The sequence below is a fragment of the Sceloporus occidentalis genome, unplaced genomic scaffold (assembly GCF_023333645.1).
Source record: "Sceloporus occidentalis isolate IW3139 unplaced genomic scaffold, rSceOcc1.0.p SCAF_133, whole genome shotgun sequence".
NCBI lineage: Eukaryota > Metazoa > Chordata > Lepidosauria > Squamata > Phrynosomatidae > Sceloporus > Sceloporus occidentalis.
Window position 1 is genome coordinate 536,449 of NW_028317113.1, and position 19,561 is coordinate 556,009.

The 19,561-nt window shown below is 39.2% G+C and overlaps 1 protein-coding gene across 1 annotated transcript in view; it reads left to right on the forward strand.

Annotated features, from left to right (window-relative positions):
* The window catches only part of LOC149281383 (disks large-associated protein 3-like), a 55,807-nt gene that overhangs the window by 16,393 nt on the left and 19,853 nt on the right, over nucleotides 1–19,561 (forward strand). Inside the window, exon 4 of the mRNA XM_089499318.1 lies at nucleotides 5,253–5,487. Within this exon, the coding sequence (XP_089355444.1) occupies nucleotides 5,253–5,487 (235 nt within the window). The remainder of the gene's footprint in view (nucleotides 1–5,252; nucleotides 5,488–19,561) is intronic.

Consider the following 19,561-nt stretch of genomic DNA (forward strand, 5'->3'; position numbering starts at 1 on the left):
ACTTGTTTTCATATGCAGTAATGCTTGGAGAATGAAGGAATGCTGGCGGTATGCATGTCCTCCCACATTTTGTTTGCACTCCCTGCATTTTCAGATGCCTGTTTGCTTGACTCATAAATGCATCAGTACATTATATACTGATTGATATATAGAATTTGTTTAAGCTTATTTTTGTTTCAAGATGTCTAAGGTACCATCTTAGCAGTTCAGTGTCAGTACTGTTGGTATAGAGCAGGGGTGGCCAAACTTGCTTAACCCAAGAGCCACATACTTCAGATGTTTGAGAGGCGCAAGGCATGCGTTACAATTTTTTTTAATATAAATTATAAATACGTGTACGTGATATTATTTATTTTTTATGTAGTACACTTATACATATCAAATATTTTCAAAGATTATTTACTGTTAGTAGAAGTCTTGTGAGTAACTATTTGAATATTCCATTTATTTCAAAATTATAGAAATGCATGTGGTATTTTCTAATCCAAATTAGATTTGCACATTTGGATTTGTACGAATTTATACAAAATCTGCTTCTGATTTTGTTATTTGGCTTGAATGTCTAAAAATGAGGAGAAACCCCAACAAAACAAACAAAAAGGAACAAGAGGGCTTTGAGCTTTCATTTGCATTTTGTTGCTTTTTCTCTTACTCACTCACTCACTCACTCACTCACTCCTACTCTTTCAGGCTCACACGCTTACTCTCACTCACTCTGTCTCACACACTTACTCATTGTCTCTCACTGTTACTCATGCTGTCTCACTCATGCTCTTTCACACACACTCTTATGCTTTCTCATACTCTCACTCACTCTTACACTTTCATTCACTTTTATACTCTCTTACTGATGCTCCCTCACACTTGTGCTCACCCTTCTTCATTCTCTTACTCACACTATCTCATGCTCTCTCCCAATGTTCCCCTACCTTCTGTGCTGATCGCTTCCATGCCCCTGTCTACTTCCATGCAGCTCGGCTTCTTCTCTTGCCTCTTCTTCTATCTTCTTTCTTCATCCACTTCCAGTATCAGCTCAAATGACCAGGCATTCTGAAGCATTTCATCAAAAGAGCTAAGTCTCTGTGCACACACTCTCCACCGATTGGAGGAGAGGCTGTCCATGTGGTCTGAAAGTACTCTAAAAAGCCAGAATAATGCATACAGATTTGCAGAAAAGGAGTGCTCAAATTAACTAATCATATAACTGATTGCGGTTGCCTGTGGGCAAAATTAGCACCCACCAGGTGAAGCTGCTAAAGTGCCTTGCTCATACATGCTCTCCATCCTCCATATTGTAATTTTAGTTACCTATTCTTAGGAATCAGAGAAGTATCCAAGGCAGGTCGTCTAGGAGCTCTCTCTTTCATGCTCCTTAAAGCAGGATAAAAGGGCAGCGCTAGCCGCACATTGCGATGGAATAGAAATATTCCTTTGGTTTTATGGTGCTTGCATTGGTTTTGGAACTGTCCTATACAAATGCTCTTTATAAATAAAACCAACATTGTTTTGTACCCACTACGCATTATTGAACATTGTGTGATGCTACTTTACCAATATACTCAAACTTACATCTTTTGCAACAAGTTTTCTTCTAACTTCCAAACATAATTTTCCCTAATACATGTTAAAAGCTCCTGCAATATTAACTTTTATTAACCCTAATTAAGATTTGCTCAATAACAACTTGGTTAAACTCCATGGAATAGTACAGTGATGGCAAACCTTTTTGAGCCCAAGTGCCCAAACTGCAAACCAAAACGACTTATTTTTTTCAAAGTGCCAACACTGCAATTAAACCTGAATAACGAGGGGGCGTGGCCAGGGGAGGGCTGGCAGCCTAAGGCCTGGGGGGCAAGTCAAGTGAAGTGGCTTCGCCCCCTCGCACTCACCTTTCACCCCTCACGCTGCTCCCATCACTATGCGGCCATCAGACTGCTGGAAAACTTATCTAAATGGCCGCTGGGTGCTGATGCCACCGGCCGGAGCTACTTTAATCCTTTTTTTTTATTTATTTAATATGCCGGATCGGCTTGCCATATTAAAAATAAATAAATAAAGTATTAAAGTAGCGCCGGCCGGCAGCATCAGCACCCAGCGGCCGTTTAGATTCGATTTCCAACAATCTGATGGCCGCATAGTGATGGGAGCAGCGTGAGGGGTGAAAGGTGAGTGCGAGGGGGCGGAGCTTTCACCCCTCACACTGCTCCCATCACTTGCATACGGCCGTTGGGTGCTGATGCCGCCGGCCGGCGCTGCTTTAATGCTATTTTTTTTTTCATTTAATAGCCGATCCGGCTTGCCATATTAAATTTTTAAAAAAAGTATTAAAGTAGCGGCGGCCGGCGGCATCAGCACCCAGCGGCCGTTTAGATTAGATTTCGGGCGGCCTGGGGGGCAATTGCCCCCCGGCCCAGCCCGCCCCTGGGCGTGGCTTCAGTGTTCAGAACCGTGGGAGATGTAGTCCGCGGGAGCCGACGCCGTGACTACAGTGTATGACTGTAGTCACGGCGTGCCCACAGAGACGGCTCGGCGTGCCAACAGCGGCACGCGTGCTACGCGTTCTCCATCACTGGAATAGTATGTTACTGTAGAACAGTACTATGTTTCTATTATGAATGGTTAATATTGAATGCCAGAAGTACATAGTGATAGCAGCAATGTGATCCAAGAATAAAAGCAAAAATCTAATTTTATCGAAACCGCTAACTGAATTGAACCCTAGTCATACAGTTCATTTTATAAACATAATAAAATCAGTGTTTGTCTGTGAAGCACCCTTTAAAGCCACTTACCAGATAGCAATAGCAAGCCCACAAATTCTGTGTATGGTATTTTCTCCAAATGTGAAGCACATTAATAATCTCCATAATTGAAAGTGGTTAAAAGATAACAGCATATACAATATTACTTAAAGTAAATAAAAATGTGGTTTATTAAAAAAAAATAAAAAAAAATTCAGACTTCAATAAAAGGGTATCCTTTAGCTTTCTGTCTCCAGATACTGGTTTAACAAAGATCAGAGACAGCATCTGGCTAACTCATATCATGAAAGTTTGGCCAACTTAAATAAAAAGGAGTAACCTGTGTATCTAATATGGTCAGCTCAGGCAGAAACTTAGTTCAACTATGAAAGCTCTGAAATAGGAGCCAAGCTGAACAGAAACATAAGTATCGTATCTGTTTGTTTATAAAACGAGATGCATTTGTCTTATATTCGAGCAAATACTGTAACTTGGTTGTTCAAAGAGGTGACAATGGTTGTTGTTTTCTTTTGCAGCTATGTGAACACAGTCAGGAAGTTAATTATCTAAGAAAGGCTAAGGTCCCTTAGCTCATGTGCAGTAAAATAATAATAACCAGTGTTCCTTGATCTTTTCCCCAAACCCTGCACTGTTTATATGTAAACAATGGGCTAATGCTAGCCTATTCCCCTCTGTCACTAAAATACGAACTGGCACACTCAAAGTGCACCAGGAAATGCCAGTTCATGTCACCCTCTGAAATACTTGATGGGACCTGGCACCCTTTCTGTATGGACCAGATGGTTTCATTCTGCCTTTTGAATACTCTTGAATCCTGATATTCATCTAGCCTTCAAAAAATAATTATAAACTTAAAATTAAAAAACAAAAATAAATTAAATTGCGCATACATTTTAGCAATGGTTGATTCAATCAAGTATAGCTGAATTGATAAGAGTTGGTTCTTTGAAACTTAAAGAAAGAGTGCAGTGAGCACCACTTTGTATGTTCACATCTTACCATCACACGGTTGAGGTTAAACTTACTATAACTGACTCTTCATACCTGGAGAAGTTACGTTTAGAATAAGATTATTGATGCATACAGGAAAACACCTAAGAATCACTAGGATGTCTAGTTACCTAGAATTTGTAATACCGATATATATGGAAACATATCAGGACATATGAGTAGCCATTCTGTCTATCAAATGCCAACTGTTGTCTCATAACTATTATACCAGTAAGGTTTCTTCGCATGACCTCTGTGCCCTCTATCGCTTTGCGTGTACTCAGCAGGTTTATGATCGGATGCATCCAACCATGCATTTGCATGTTGATTATTTGAAGTTCAATTTAATCCTGAGATTCATTAAGTCTTGTACAGTCAAGAAGACAAGTGGGGTGTTGCAAGAATAATTCATTCACTAATCTGAAAGTTGTTTGTGAGGGCATGCAACTTTTCATTTTTCTAGTTAATAACTTGATTGAAACTTGAAAAATGACGTACCCCTCATAATACATTTAAAATTATTATAATAACAAAAAAAAAGTAAATGAGGGTCCCCAAGGGGGTGGTGGCTATTGTGAGCTGTGGAAGCAGGTTACCCTGGGGAATTGAGGGGGTTAAGGTTAAAATATATAAATGACCTAAAGAAAAAAAATTCTACCTACCTGCACCCCAAGGCATTCAGATGGCTTGGATAGGATGCTGGCTATGTGTTAGAAGAAAATGTTGTTCGCTTGTCAAAAAAGATGGGATTTCAGTGAACTTTTGAAATTCGCATATGTTGCAGAAACTCTAAGAGAACAGGGTAGGGAATTCCAGAGATGAAGTACAGCACATGAATAACTAAGAGGGCGGTTAGGGGTATACGTAGATAAGAGGGTAGAGATGCAGGATGGTGCAGAGTTAAGGGCTCTGTGGGTCAGGGTCATACCCTCCAGAATCAAATTCAAGTTTATGTCGAGCCAATAGAGCGATTGACACAATGGAGCAGCGGATGAAGACAGGTGACAAGGAAAGATTAGCCTATCTGCAGTGTTGAGAATGGATTGGAGTGATGAAAGGCGAGAGAGGGGAAAACCAGTTAGAAGGGAGTTGCAATAATCCAGATGTGATATTACAAGGGAGTGGGAATATCATTCCCTTATAGAAACCAGTGAGCACTCATATTCCAATTGTTTTTGGCCTCCAAGGTGAGCACATGGATACTTCAAAGAAACAGCACATAAGAACCATTAGGGCCATCTAGTCTGACAGTTTTTTTGTGGTGTTAATACCCATACATGTTATGATAGATTATCTTTTCTAAAAGTGAGCTCAATAGCAATTGGCCAAGTAAGCGCATTGAAAATATTATTGAGTGCAAGCCATTGTATATAGCTTTCTATTGTCTTTGCAAACTTAGGGAACCTACTCTCAGAGGTTGTAAGAATAAAAAAAGAGTAGTAATTTACGGTAATTTCATAAGATGATTTTATACTGATTCCAGTCCATTGAACCTTACAGATAAAAGGGGAACTAAACCACCAGTCAGGGGCCATGTGTGAATCTGTGTTCAGCGAAGTGGAATCTCATGCCGTAGAGGCCTTGGATCTCCCTGGCTGTTTCCGAATGCGCAGTCACAGCTACCTCCGTGCCATCCAAGCTGGCTGCTCCCAGGATGATGACTGCATCTCTGTCTTCTCCATGTCTGCACCATCAGGACCAACACTTGCCAACAGCATCCTCAAACCCAACACTTGTAAGTATCCGTTGTTGGCATACAATGCTTATAAACATACAGCAAGGTGTTATTGTCAGTAGCCAAAGGTCTAGCTGTATGTTCTTTTTACTATTCATCATGGTCTGTTCTCTTCTCTGGTCTATCATTATCATCGTGAATTGACCTCTCTATGTGTTCAGTTTATATATAATTATGTTGGTTTCCTTGTGGGTCTTTATTTACATGAGATTGTTTCTGTGAATACTTACCGAGAGCAGAAAAACAAACCTAGCCTGCCTTTGTGGACATACAGAATAATAACCGTTGTCTCTCATGGGTTCTATTTCTTTAATGTCAGTTATCTTCACCAATCAGTATATGAGAATAGCATTGTATTGTGAAAGCCATGAAAAGAAAAAGAGCAAATTTGGTAAAGATGACACAAGTAGATGCAGAAGACCTTGCCATACATTTCATACATCACAATTCTTTTTCTGTTTATGTTACTTGAATTGGGTCTAGGCTTCTTCAGATTTGTAACTAATCCTAACTTTTTTCTTGATGGTATATTCTTTAAGTGGGGGTTCAAATTTGAACATTTTAACTTCATAATGCATAACAATGGTCAATTTGCCTGAAATATGTTTAAAGAATACAGCTCTCTCCTCCTGATTCAATCACACATCTTTCTACTGCTGACACCTAACAGATTTTCAAGCAAGTATAACCTAGCAGGGTATGGTGTCATTCTGGGTTTTTTTACCTTTGCATTTCCCAGATCAGACATAGATCATTTTTCATTCCATTTTCTTGATCACAATCTTATAATACAGTTGCTAGCATCAAGTAAGTAAGATATATGTAGACAAGTGATTCTGGTTTGGGTATAGTTTTTTCATTTACTGTATTCAGTTCTGTATGTGTTGTGAAATCCCCCTCTTAATGTATTACCGTATTTCTTGTTGCTTAGATATTAAATATTAATAATACAGCTTAGTACCGTATTTGCTCGATTATAAGACGACCCTGATTATAAGACGACCCCCCAAATCTGAATATTAATTTAGGAAAAAAAGAAAGCCTGAATATAAGACGACCCTATAGGAATAAAGTTTTACCAGTAAATGTTAATTCATCTAAACTATTTTTTTTAATAAAAGCTATGATTGAGAAAAATATTTTGGTTTTATTTCCTTCTATTTTCCAACCTGCCCCCCAGTTATGCACATCTGCCCCAGAAATGCCTTATACCCCCTATATGCCACTGTGCCCCATGATATGCCTTTTAACCCTCTAAATGCCACTGTGCCCCATGATATGCCTTTTGACCCCCTATGTGCCACTCTGCCTCCAGAAATGCCTTATACCCCTATATGCCACTCTGGCATTTAGAGGGTTAAAAGGCATATTATGGGGAAGAGTGGCATATAGGGAGGTTTAAGGCATTCAGGAGGCAGAGTGGCGTATAGAGGGTTAAAAATGCATTTCTGGAGGCAGAGTGGCATTAAGGGGGTTAAAAGGCATTTCACAGAGCACTCTGCCTCCAGAAATGCCTTATGCCCCCCATTTAACACTCCCCCGCCCAACTTACCGGTGCTTCTGACTTCCCTGTCATGTAGCCGGGGCAGCGTGTAGATCCCACGCACTTACGGTGCAGCCGGAAGGAGGCGTGGCTAGCAGAATCGCGTAGACATCTACACGCTGCCCCAGCTACACACCGGGGACTCAGAAGTACCGGTAAGTGGGGCGGGCGGGGGGGAGACAGGAGGATCCAGGTCCCCTGCAGCTGCGGGGGACCTGGATCTTAGTCGTCTCACAGTCAGACCTATTTGAGGTCTGATTATAAGACGACCCCGATTATAAGACGAGGGGTATTTTTCAGAGCATTTGCTTTGAAAAAAACCTCGTCTTATAATCGAGCAAATATGGTATATTTTATAATTTACTGAGAAGCCTCGGAAGCTATACTTTACATTCATCAGAATAGATCTTCTAGAGTATTATTCATTCTGTGAAATAAAAACTCCCATTTATGGAATGTGGTTAAACCATATGATTATAGATTAAAATGCATCTGTCTTTAGCAACAAATTCCAACCGTTAATATAAACCTTTCTATCAAATATTCTTGAAGTACTCTTTTTTTCACTGAGGAATTAGTTCTAATTGCAGTTTCACATGCAATATGATGTTAGTAATGCTATAACATATTTTCAAAGTGTTTCTGATATTGATTACATAATATAATATGCACTATAAAAGAAGCACTGGCTACACTTTCTAAACTAATTTACCACCACCTTAAGACTGTTGTGACCTATACCTTATAAGTCTCTTAGCATTCTCCTTAACCCCTGTAACCCGCACCCATGTCTCATTTACATGTTTTATGGTTAGTATTGCTTCTGACTTGATAAATGGAGGTTGATACTCTCGAAAGCTTGCCCTTAAAATGGAATGTTAGTTCAATAAATGGTATATATTGCGGTACTCGTCTTTTTTTTTTCCAATTTAGACTACTGTTGTCCCAAGCTTATATATACTGTATATTACTGTTCAAAAGTTTGGGGGTCACTATTCATGGGAAAGAAAGAATTTCTAATGATGAATTCGCAACTTAAACTTGCCATTAGGGAGTGCAACATGCCATTGAAACACAGGAGTGATGGTTGTTGATAAAGGGACTCTGTACACCTATGAAGATATGCCATTAAACAATCAGCTGTTTCCAGCTACAATAGTCATTTACAACATTAGCAATGTCTACATTGTATTTTTTGAACCATTTCATGTTATTTTAATGGACAAAATTTTCTTTTCTCTTAAAAACAATGACATTTCTAAGTGACCCAAAACATTTTAACGGTTGTGTGTGTGTATGTATTTATATATGTATGTGTGTGTATATATATATATATATATATATATATATATATATATATATATATATATATATAAATACATTTTTTTATAATATTAAAAAGAATTAGAGAAGGCTAGGTTGTTCATAAATTATAATTTTTCAATATTTTGAGATCTAATGCAGTCTAATGCCAAAAGAGTTGATTGAGAAAGCACATTTCCAAAAACATTAAACATTTTTTTCTAAGATGTGCAGAAATGGCAGGGATATCATGAACAACCCCAGACATATAACAAAAACCAACAAACACATTGTACTTGGTTGGCAAAGTGGGTTCATGAGGTCAACCACGTAGTTGGGTTGCTGAAATCTTATTAAAAATAAATACATACTTCCCATTTAATTGCTGCCTTGCTTGTCTGTGCTATGTGCAGTTATACGCGTGGGATAAAGTAATGCATTGCTTCTGGAAGTTGTGGTGAGCTTGTAATCAGTTGGGCTTATTCCTGTTCCAGAGGCTGCACACACACCAGTAAATAGTTGGTTTTTTTTTCTTTCTTTCTAAAGCAGCTGAATTTATTCTGATGGATGAATTAACTGCATATGTAACTTTTTGTTGCATGCTGCTGCTGTTTTAAGTGGTGGCTCATCAATATTTAATGACAATTTTGAGCATTGAATTACATGCACTCCTTAATCGCTGTACTCGTATAGAAGGCTGGGTTGACCAGAAGAGGGGTGACTGTCATGCCTTCTATGGAGTGTTCAGTGTACTGGTCAATAGCCCTTTTTTATTCTGTTACCTGACCTGATAATTATGAATTTGCTGTATTTTGTGTAGGCTACATCCTTTTCTCTTGGTAAGCCAGCTGCTTAATTAAAATGTGAGAATCTTATAACATTTTCATTTCTTAATAGGAAAAAAAAATAAAAATAAATAAAAATAAATACATAGATCAATGTAAATATTTATGTTAAAGAAAAAAACAGGTAGATGTCTAACCAATAGAATAATGAACTTGATGGTGGTCATCAGGCTGTAAACCTCAAAAAGGGTATAATTATTGATGAAATATGTATTTTATGCCTATATTCATCTTTATACAATTCTCACATACCGTATTGGCTCGGATATAGGCCGCACCCTAAAAGTTTGGTGCTTTTTTAAAGAAAATTTTTTTCTTTAAAAAAGCACCAAAAAAACATGCTACCACTCTGTCCCCCCCGAGATATGCTGCCACTGTCCTCCCCCCCCGAGATATGCTGCCACTGTCCTCCCTCCCCGAGATATGCTGCCACTGTCCTCCGTCCCCTTCCCCCTCCCCCCCGAGATATGCTGCCACTGTCGTCCTCTGCCCCCCCCCTGACTTACCGGAGCAGACTCCCGGGTGTCTTGCGGGGCCGGCGGGGGACATCTACGCAATACGCGTATACAACTTCCGGTGCCGGCACCGGAAGTTGTATACGCGTATTTCCTAGATGTCCCCCGCCGGCCCCGCAAGACACCCGGGAGTCTGCTCCGGTAAGTCCCCCGGCAGAGGTAAAATGCATCGTGCGGACGGTCCGCACGATGCGCTTAGACAACCTCCCGTGCCGGCACCCCCCCCCCCCCGTGGGAAGTGCTGGCAGGGGAGGCTGTCTGAGCGTATCGGGGAGTAGGATGCAGGTCCCCTGCACCGCTGCGGGGGATCTGTATCCTAACCCCGCTGCCTGCCCGGCGCCCGGTACTGCATGTCCCGGGCGTCGGGCGCTAGACCCCGAATATAGGCCGCACCCCCACTTTAAAGACTTAAAGTGGGGGGAAAAAAGTGCGGCCTATATTCGAGCCAATACGGTATATGTGCAATCTACTTTTAGGTACATGCAGATATATTAGATGAATTTGCTAAAAATGTAGTTTTAATTGTATTTAATTTCCATACATGAGGAAATAGCGTGGAAAATTTTATTGGCTTTCCTTTGTACTATTTTGACACCCTGGTATCTAGGCATTAAAAATAGCTTAATCTATTGTGGTTATATAAATATAATATATTTCCATAAGTGAGGTGTAGTTTCTTTATTAGTTTGTGACATATTTATAACTATAGCAAAATTATGAAAATTGGCAATAAAAAAGTTAGGTTTTTTTTTTTAAATTATTCTAATCTTTTATCCTAGCTTTGCAAGCAAGATTTAATACACTTATGCAGTAGGTGGAATGATCAGCTCGTGTGCATTGACAAACTTTTGTATATATAGAGAGATACTAGTACTCTGGATTATATGGCCCAAACTTGAAAGGGGAACTGTCACAACTTTTAGTTTAATTTAATTGTATTAATTAAATCCACTTATAGTTCAAGCTTTTCTTTTGCAGTTATTGTAATTGCTTTGGTGATATATGTGCTTTAAAACTTTGCAGATTATCAAAAAGTAGAGATAAGATAATGAGGAGTAATAGAGGAGTAATAGTGTAGCTATTGAGAAAATTAAGGTGGCTTTTTTATTACATATATATATTGTTCATTTTAGCATATCTGTAAACATAGTTACATGGGTTTATTTAGTAAGTAGAACTATAAAATGTAGGATTAGGGAAATATTCTTCTACTATCTCTCTCTCCTTCCTCTTATCGTCTCTATCACTCGTCTTACTCTTCGCTTCTCTCTTGCTATTCTTCTGCTGCTCCTTGGGCCTACCTAGTCGGCCTAGACCAGGATACACCACTGGCAGCTGCCCAAAGGCATTCAATCCCTCTATATTCTAGTGTTTATTAAGTATCTTTGAGTATCTGTACACCCTATATTTAGCATAAACAACAAATGCTCCCCTGGAACTATTTAGCAAAACATGTCTTCCACACATCTCCAGTTTTGCCTTCTAAAAAAGGGCTTTGTGATTATTCTGTAAATAATTGTTCACCCTTACAGTGCATTTAATTGTATCTCCTAGCAAAAGCTACAAAATGCAGAAGCTCAGATGCAGAAGCCATCCTGCTTCATGGATCGTGTGATTCAATGAATTTTTCGTGGTATATAAATAGGCCTATTTGTAGAGTGGGAGGCAAGTAGAGGAAAAATGATTCTAATTTAGATATGTGTTTACATTAAGGAATCATGGATGCACCAAAGGATGTTGGCAAGGCTTTGCTTACTCCTTCTTATGTAGCTTTTCAGCTTTCATTGGCTGGCAAAATGGGCACATTATAAAACTGTCTGTGGTCCTTAGGTTTTTCATGATGCAGACTAAGATGTAATTCAGCCCATTGGTGTAATCTGTTTAAAGGTTTACATTTTCCAGACCTTTTACTGCAACTGGACAGTGCAGCAGATGGGAAAGGACCAAGCATCTGCTAAACTATCTTCAGGGTTGCTGTTCTGAAGAGCTTTTCTACACTAGTGTTGCCATATATGTTGGTCTGTTGGGAATAGTCAGGAAACCTTTATTCCACTGTTACTTCTTTTTGCCCTCTACCATATGAAATATCTAATGTTTCCATTAATTACGAAAACCAGGTAGGCCAAGGACCTGGTTCCTTCACAGTGAGCCATCAAGAACATGGGGTGTAGAACTACTGGGCCCATTCACAGTGGAAAGCTCTCTAGCTTTAATAGTTACACCACTGTGTTTTACTATACATTTGTCAACAGAGAAACACATGGTAAATGTAGGGTGGGATTTACAAGAATTTTTTTTTGTTACACGTGTAAGGATATAATAACTTCTTTCTGGTGAAAGACTGCTATAGTTCTCTTTATTATTTACTTATGGGATATTTTTGAGATAACATATAACGTGTAGCTCCTTAATATGTGCTTAATCATTGCTGTGTTAGTGGGTCTCAGTTTCTCAGTCTTAATTACATTTTAAACCGAAAAATGGCCTGCATTGAGTGTATTTTAAATGCTTGATTGAGACTCGGTTATGTGCTTGTTCCTTATTACAGCATGTGTGTATTGGACAATTTTTTGGGTGAAGTGAATGTCTAATTAAAGTTGCATCCTTTGAAGCATTTACAATACTTAATGAATCCACCTTTTAAGGACCAGTAAGAGGCCAGGAGCATCCTATATAAACCTAGATGGATCACACAAAAGAAAGCACTCATTCCTACTAGAAGTCTGTGAGGCTGGTATTTTGGAACTACTGTTTACATATAAGCATCTTACATGTGTTCTGTTAACAGTGATATGTTTTCAACGCTGACCAGTTTGTTCCTTGTATTCTTGGGTTGAATAGTATTATATCTAACTTGGTTAGCAACATAATCTGTGAAGTAAATACATACATATACGCACATTACCGCTTACCTTTCCACACTTAAAACAGCAGCTACAGAAAGTCAGTGATAGATTATTATGTCTGGTACAGGACTGCTGTACTCATGAAATGACTCGCATGTATTTACATACAATCACGAAGGAAGCAGATATCTCCCCGTTAAAGTTGCCCTGTCCAGGTAATCTAATTTGGAAGGGTTAGGTAAACCAGCTTGTACACTAAAGCCTATAAAAAACTGTTTCTGCCCCCTTTCTACCCCAACAACATAACCAAAACAAACTAAGACTGTGTCAAAATATCCCTACCCCCCAAATAATTTAAACAAATGCAAGAATGCCCCAACTATTGAACACAGATCCAGCGGCCTCGGCTATGCATGATGTACCAAGAGTGTCAACACAAGACATTGGGTGCCTGGACCTTCGGCAAGATTTAAAGTGGAGCTTCCCCATCAGGGCTGCCAGGAGGGGCTACCCTGCTCATTACACCCCTTCCCTGTAACAGGGATGGGGGACCTACTTTCGTGCATGTTGTGCAGGATGGTGGGTGAGCTGGAAGGCATCAAAGCTAATCCAGGTAAGCTCAACAGAATTCAATATAATGCATTGTGCTTAGGGACTTATTTTTAGCTTTAACAGAGGAAGGGACAGAATTAGCATTAACAGACCCAGTTATCCAGCTAAGCCCATCCATGTGTCAGTTGCATAGGAAGACATTGTTTTGTTTTTTGGAGGGGGAATTCAATGGGAGTGAGGCATGCGATTGCTTAATTGAAAATTAGGCAGAGTTCTGTGCCCTCCAAAACAGGGGGTCACATACTCACCGATCCATTTATGTACAGTCTAGTATAGTGAAAGTTTATTGCTTGCATTAGATACTAGTGTAATTTTTCAATGCTCATTTGAGGCATAGGGACACTTTATCCTTGCACATATCCCTATATTTTTATTATTTTAGTAGGGTGCACTAGTGCGCTAATTCACAGGTCTCATTGTTGAATTAATGCTGTTTTCTACCAGCTCCGGCAAAGGACCTCAGGTGTGACTCCAGCCACCCCATCCGACACTGCACCTCCAGGCAGCCCTCTTCTTTAGCTTCTGCTGAAGGTTCTGCACCACAAGGTCCATAGCCGAGGCCCATATGCCATGTAACCCATCTTAAATTTTATAGGCAACAGCAGGGGCTAAAGGCAGAGTAGTTCAGGCATCTGCATGGGGAAAAGTCTGCATCAGCCATATTCTGCTTGTATGTCTGTGCATTGTGTTTCAAAGGTGTGAAAGTCAATTGAGAAAGCAATGCAGCCTTTTGTGGATATCAGAACTACAGGTGTCTGTCCTAACAATTTCTGCTTAAATTGGAGTGGGAAATCTTAATTCAAGAACACCCTACCCTATATACCCATATACAGTGGACACTTCTTGGTTGCATTTTCATAGTACTATTATTGTACTTCTGATAACACAATTTTGCTGTAGACTTGAATCCCCATGCAGGTTAAATTGCAAATACTAATTTCTAAAGAGCACACAAGCAATAATCACATTTATTTCTCAAACACGTAAAAACATTGAAAGAGAGAGGGATTTTGTCGTATTAATTTGAGTAGGATGGTAGGATGTTAGCAAGGGTTTTAGTGTAAAGTACAAAAAAGGGGAAGTCATGCTTGCTAAAATTTATATGGTTACTCACAGTGTGCCACAAGGCATTAAATCAGTTTTATTGTTTTTACAGCATCATCACTGCCAAATCAAAGGTCCCCAATGAGATCAGCGCTTTCACCACCTCAGAGGAGTGGCACACTGGTTACCTATAGCACTACATCGGTGGAAGGGGATACAGAAGACCAAGAGGTGGAAAGTAGAAGATGTCAAGGAATGATAATTAATCCCTACCTGGAGCACTGGTCCCCTGCACAAGAGGAAGTGCGAGTATCTCTTACTGTGGGACGGCAAATCAAGCAGTCCTTTAGACGTGTCTCCCCAGGGCCCCTAGCTTCCTCCACAGAGGACCCCCTCTGCTATTTATCTGCACATACAGGTTGGGGTGACGAGAGTGACTCGGATATCCCCCCTTCAGAAAGAGTTCCAGAATCTGCAGAGTCTACCCAGTCAGAGAGAGATGGTGGTAGCCAGCAAACAGAGATTGGTTCTTTGCCAGGTGGGATGGTGTGGCCTCTGTTGCAGGACCACCGTAAAAATGATGAAGGCGAAGATGACCATCAGTTAGCTTCTTCTCAGCGCAGTGAGCACAGTTGCAACGAATCTCTCCTCTCCTCCGAGTATCCTGAGGGTGACCAAGCATCCAGCGCCACAATGCCAAGACGACTTGGGCGCCCTCGGGCTAAAGATGACAGGAGAGCTCGCTGGAGGGCTAGTCTTCATCGTTTGCTGCAACTAGAAAAGTTGAGAGACCAACTGTATCGCCAAGAGCTAGCTTTGAAAGAAGAAGAGATGACTCGTCAGCGGGAAGAGAGAGCTAGAGACAGAGAGCTACATCGTCAGCTTCTAGGAGTCCTTGGTGACATCAGAGATGAACTGAGGAAGAGAAGACAGGAGCGGGCAATTGCCCAAGAAGGCCAAGCTCCTGATGGCCGCGGTACACCATGCAGCGGTAGTACTACTACAGGCCGAAGGGCTCGTGGAGGATTGACACGTCCAAGAGGAACCCGTATTTCTTCTGTTTCTGCCACCCTTCCCTGTTCTTTTGCCCAGTTCTTTCTGCAGGATCCAAGAACTGGGTCTTCTATGCCAAGCACTATGGCCAGGGGCACCAGTGAGAATCCTACCTGGGCAGGTAGCCGACTGATAGGCCCTCTGCGCAGGAGGGGGCAGCCTCGTGGTCGTCCTCGTGTGCATCCCAAACCAGTTATGGGGGATAACCATGGATAATACAAGACTGGCCTTTTTCATGTTTTACAACAATAAACAAGGTGTTGAAGAGAATTGTGTGTTTTTATTACTAATCATATTAATTTCTTAACTTGAAATTCTGACCTGAGTCACCTCCCTCTAAAAACTCTAAAACAAATCAAATATCTTAATTGTTAGGTATAAAATCCCAATAGACATACAAATAAATGCCACCCAATATCTAGTTTTCCCAGGTAAGGAATATGATCTTTACTGCTTCATTTCCCCTTTACAAGCTAAGCTTGATTTTGTTGGGTATATTTACTTTTAACAAGTACAAGTACCTAAATACAATTTAGGTTTACCAGTCAGAAGAAATGTTAGATGTCCATCCAGTGTTTTCTATATTGACGTATAGAAATGTTAGTGGTGACAGAAGAGGACAGGTTTATGTAGTCTGTGCTGGCTGCCATGCTATGCATGCCTCTGTTTCCAGCTTACTGTATTCTTATCCTATTTTGTTGACTATTAAATTCCATTAACACAAAATGAGTGCATGGCACTGACGTCTGCACAACAGATAAAATAACAACGAAACTATACTCTTACTAAGGATGTACACAACTCCCTTTTAATAAAGGGCTATTGATCTGAAATGTACCAGTGGTGCTGACCCACTTTTCATTCACATGGCTTCTCTTGGATATCAGATTGAGTTTATTCATTTTTATCTCACTCAATTGAATATCAAGAAGGGGCCAACCATGAACAATTTCTCCCCCTGGTGTGAGAAATATTTCTCCAGCATGTTTATGCCCTTAGGATTTGTGAAAATTGCAGAATTGGAGTCCTGTAGCTTTGCAGACTGTTGTAGTGAGTTTTGGTTTGGCTCAGCAAGGTTTAATATATAATGGTCTCTATTCACTGGCCCATCAAAAAACCTTAATTGATTTTTACCCTGTTTAAAAATACTTGGTTTGTGATTCAGAATCAATAGAAAACAAAATCTGCTAAGAAATTTTGTGGGGTGTGCAAAGTATTAGTGCAACTTAGATGGATATTTGTATATATATATTTTAGACCATAAAAAAACTCAATTCATGCAAATTTTCTATCTCAATGCCAACACATGGACTGTACCAAAAAAGACACCACAGAGCTGCTCCAACAAAACATATATGCCACTGAATTTAGAAATAGTTACTATAACACCACATTCATGCTCACTTTGATATGGATTTCCTACTTATTTGTGTATTTTACTTTCATCCCACTATTTGACATGGGTGCAATTATATTTTTTAGAATTTAACTAATGTTTTTATCACTACTAAATGACATAGACCCATAATCCCACCCTAGCTACCATACTACTCAGCCTGAAATGGAGTAACCCAAAACGATTACAACCCAGGAACACACCTACTCATCAGATTATTTTGCTAATCATGTTTCTAAAACTTGCCAAAAAGTGTTACATGCAAATAAAAGACACAATGGAATAAAAATTGCTGATATAATATCATGAATGGTTGCAGCCATGAGGGATACAGCTTCTGTTGGTAATATCATGTTCCCAACTGGCTAGCCTCTTCTCTAATTGGAAGGCTCATTCATAATAAACCACTGATTAGAACCCTAAATTGTCTGAAGATGGTCAGAATCAATAAGCATTGTAGAAAGGAAATGAGCTGGGAATATTTGAATACTTTGACCTTTACTTATATTTTCTTCAATCCTTTCAGTTTAGCATACAGCTGCGTACTAATTTTCTTGTGAATATCCCGTGTGGATATGTTTATTCAGATACTGGCTGAGGCCCTTATGTTAATTACAATTATACTATCTGAAGGATCGAAAGTGCCCTTCACAAATCTTAAGAATTGTGATATATTTTGTCCAATGTATTCTTGGTATATTTTTAATTTACTGAGTCATTTTACCAAATGCAAAATGTTTACCTTAATGTTATACTAGTGCCACAAAATTGTGATTTTCTATTACCCTTAGGATTTTTGGATAAGTATTATTGTGCAACACAATGCTTTCACTGGGAGTGATGTCATCAAAAAGTTCCTTATTTCAGCTAGTATCTTTTAGTTCCTTCATTTCACTGGTCTTTTAAACAAATCTTCATATATTTTGCAGATGATATTGGAGGATTCAGAGATGATCTTTTCCTTACCTTACTCACAAAACAGCAAATTGTATTTGAATATTTTGAATTCTTATCAAATAGTAGTAGGCAGCACCAAAGAAAACTTGAAAGAAATGTCTTGGATAATCTATCTCATGAATGCTCTGTTAACATCTGCAAAATAATTTTCTGTCTCATAGGACCCTTTTGCATCTTGATAAATCAACGGATGGGCTTTTGTGAGCTAGGCAATTCACTCGTTTGTGGCTACCCAGCATCTGAGGCCCTTAGTACAATGATGAGGCCCAACTCTAAGATGGAAGACGTTATTTTATGAAATGATTTCAAAAACGATTGTAAAGGTAGATAACCTTAGGTAATGACAGGAAGAATATAGCCATGGGGTCATAATTAAGACAGAATGTACAGGATGAAGATACTAAAGCAAAACAATGAAGCCATCAGACTCAATGGAAATGTAAGTACTGCGAGTGGAGCACACATGGACCAAGCAGGAAATGGACAGACTCACATATTTATAAGGAAATATCTTGACTTTGGTTGTTCAGAACAACATTTTATGGTGCTTCTTGCTGATTTACTAGAAGTATTTCAGAGACAGATGGCTCATAAATTAGCACGTACGAAGGATACACTTCACTTTTGCTCATTTGAGCAGACTGCACTACTAGATAATTACCATTGGGTAACTCAAGGTAAACGGCTGTACTATCAAGAAACATGTATCATTGAGTACCCAATAGATATGCAAAAAGGAATAAATAAGGCATAGCACATGTTACTCCCCCCTATCAGATATTGAAATGGGGTTAATACTATGTGCTTGTATTAAGGGCAAAGACCTTCATGCTGATTTTGAGAAGCAATTACTTATTGTGTCTCCTGCAGATTTAATGAATAATTCAAGTGCATAAAAAGTGCCATGGCTGAGAAAGAAAATATACAGGATGGTCATAACAATTAAAATGGGTTCTGAGAGCCATGTAATTGCATCCGAGTTTTGTTTAATTATTATTATTTTATTATTATCCTTTATTTATATAGCGCCAACAGTTTACGCAGCGTTTAAGATTTAGTTCAGCAAGAATCCTTTAGTGAAAAATACACACAAGCCCTTGAGTTGGTAACATACAGTAATGGCTTACCCAGCATAACTAGCTTGTGTTTTTAACAGGGCACCAATGTGCATTAACTTTTTTGCAGGCAAAGAATTAAAGGTCACATTCCACTTAGACAAATCATTAATTGCACTTGTACATCTCGTATGCAAGCAAATAAACATTGGCAGATTTGGCGTTTAATTTTTTTCTATGAAGAAGTTTAGTCACACAAAAACATGAACTTTTGAGAAGCTTTTTTCTGTTTCTATGGGGCCTTTGACACTACTAGGAATGATGTTTCTCATGCTGCATTTAGTTACAAAAGTGTTACATTCAGGAGAGCAGGTGGAAGAGCACATTTGATGGGGTCTAGGTAAAACAGACAGCTGCAAAAGGCAGACGTGGTGTATTACGTGGCATAATAAATGGTAATAACCTAATTTCTTTTTCCACAGCTCATTGCAAATGTTTGTTTGATTAAACTGCTTTTATAAAGGAAGAGGGTACACAGTGATAAAGTTATTTATAATGCTATTAATGAACATTTTCACTGTTCTTCCAAAATAAAAGTACCTTTTCAAGAGAAGAGTTCTGTAGCCCTGCCTCATTTTTAACAATGTAGAACATGTGGAGGAGAAATAGTGCAGAAAAATAAAAAAAGGAAAGGAAAGTGACTGCTTTGGGTACATATATAATATACCCAAAGTGGTTACATAAAATTTAAGGTACCTAGAAGCTGAAGGGGAGACCACATCAGTGTGTATCCTGGTTTATCTTTTGAATAAAGTGAAAATAAAAAACTAAGCAAAACTAAAACTACCTCTTGTGAAGTCCATGGAGGAGAGTTGTGTAAGGTTTTAATCAGAAGGATTCTTGCAG